We start from the raw sequence: 1,571 nt of genomic DNA, 5'->3' as shown, positions 1-1,571 counted from the left end.
CTAGAGTACCATTCTCAAGTATTTCCTCAAACACCTTCTACCCAACCTTCATTTTCGTCCATTCCATCATCATCCACCCTAAAACCTTGGTCCACCTTTGAAGAACTTGATCCTTGGAGAAGGCGTCCTCCTCCTTGTCCATCATCTCATGTCCATGCAAGTGAGGATGCCATCAATATGTGGCATGCATTCCGGAGCACGCTCGATGGCGACCCGAGTACTCTGAGCTGGGTACTACTGGCCCACTCTAAAGTCAGATTGCCAGAACTACATACAAAAGTTCAAAGAGTGCCAGTAGTTCGGCAACACACACCGGCAATCGCCCGAAGCTCTCCACCACATGATGTCGGCATGGCCTTTCTCCCAGTGGGGAATGGACATCCTCGGGCCATTCCCCCCTACGAAAGGCCAACTCAAGTTCCTCCTAGTGGCGATTGACTACTTCACCAAGTGGATTGAGGCATGCCCACTCGCCAAAATCACCACTGAGAGCGTGCAAAGATTCACCTGGAGGAACATTATTTGTAGATTCGGAATCCCTCACACCCTCATTACCGACAACGGACGACAATTCATCGCACAGGGATTCGAGGACTTCCTCCGAGAGCTCGGTATCAAGCATCTCCCGACCTCGGTGGAACACCCCCAAACCATTGGCCAAGCTAAAGCAGCCAACAAGGTCATCTTCCGGGAACTCAAGAAGCGGCTGGGAAATGCCAAAGGGCAGTGGCCCGACGAACTTCCCAGCATCCTCTGGGTGTATCATTGCCCCCCCAGTCAACCACACAAGAAACGCCTTACAGGCTGACTTACGGAGCTGACGCAATGATCCCAGTGGAAGTTGGAGAGACATCCCACCGACGTCAAGTTTTTGATAGCAAGCAGAACGTTCAAGAAATGGCGGCTGACCTCGACTTAGTTGACGAGCTTAGAGACGAAGCTCAAATCCATGAAGAAGCTTGCAAGCTCCGGGCTTCCCGAAAATACAACACCCGAGTGAATCCTCGCTCTTTCCGAGTTGGTGACTTGGTGTGGCGATTGCTGGGCGAAGCACGGAAATACACGTCAGATGGGAAGCTTGCACCCACTTGGGGTGGCCCATTCCGAGTTACAGAAGACTTGGAAAATGGAGCGTACCGATTAGAAGAGCTCAGCAGAAAATCCATCCCGCGAACTTGGAATGTTACGCATCTCAAGTATTACTTCAGCTAAATTTTGTACGAATGAGTTGTGCACTCTTTTCCCGCCTCAGTCTTTTGTCCCAAAAAATAGAAAAATGGGTTTTGGCTGAGAAGGTTTTTAACGAGGCACAATTACATAATCAATAAAATGACTCATTCTGTTCAACTCACATTCTCTTTGCATTATTTTATGTTTAACGAAAATCTGAGGTCGAGTTCGAACCTCGGCATAATTAAGGTCAAGTTCGAACCTTCACAAAAAGTTACTCAACGAAAATCTGAGGTCGAGTTCGAACCTCAGTATGATTAAGGTCGAGTTCGAACCTTCAAAAAAAATTACTTAACGAAAATCTGAGGTCGAGTTCGAACCTCGGTATGATTAAGGTCGAG

At 48.2% G+C, this 1,571-nt stretch overlaps 1 protein-coding gene across 1 annotated transcript; it reads left to right on the top strand.

Moving 5' to 3' along the window:
• The first annotated feature begins 825 nt into the window (after positions 1-825).
• On the top strand, positions 826-1,212 carry LOC145950450 (uncharacterized). Its single transcript, XM_083061540.1, has one exon. The coding sequence runs from the start codon at positions 826-828 to the stop codon at positions 1,210-1,212; it is 387 nt and encodes a 128-aa protein (XP_082917666.1).
• Positions 1,213-1,571: the final 359 nt, after the last annotated feature.

This window comes from Cajanus cajan, chromosome 8, assembly GCF_000230855.2.
Source record: "Cajanus cajan strain Asha chromosome 8, NIPB_CcT2T_4, whole genome shotgun sequence".
Classification (NCBI taxonomy): domain Eukaryota; kingdom Viridiplantae; phylum Streptophyta; class Magnoliopsida; order Fabales; family Fabaceae; genus Cajanus; species Cajanus cajan.
This window is presented reverse-complemented; position numbering and strand designations above follow the sequence as displayed.

Coding starts and splice junctions, on each gene's coding strand:
- LOC145950450 (XM_083061540.1), top strand. CDS start 826: ATGATCCCAGTGGAAGTTGGAGAGACATCCCACCGACGTCAAGTTTTT.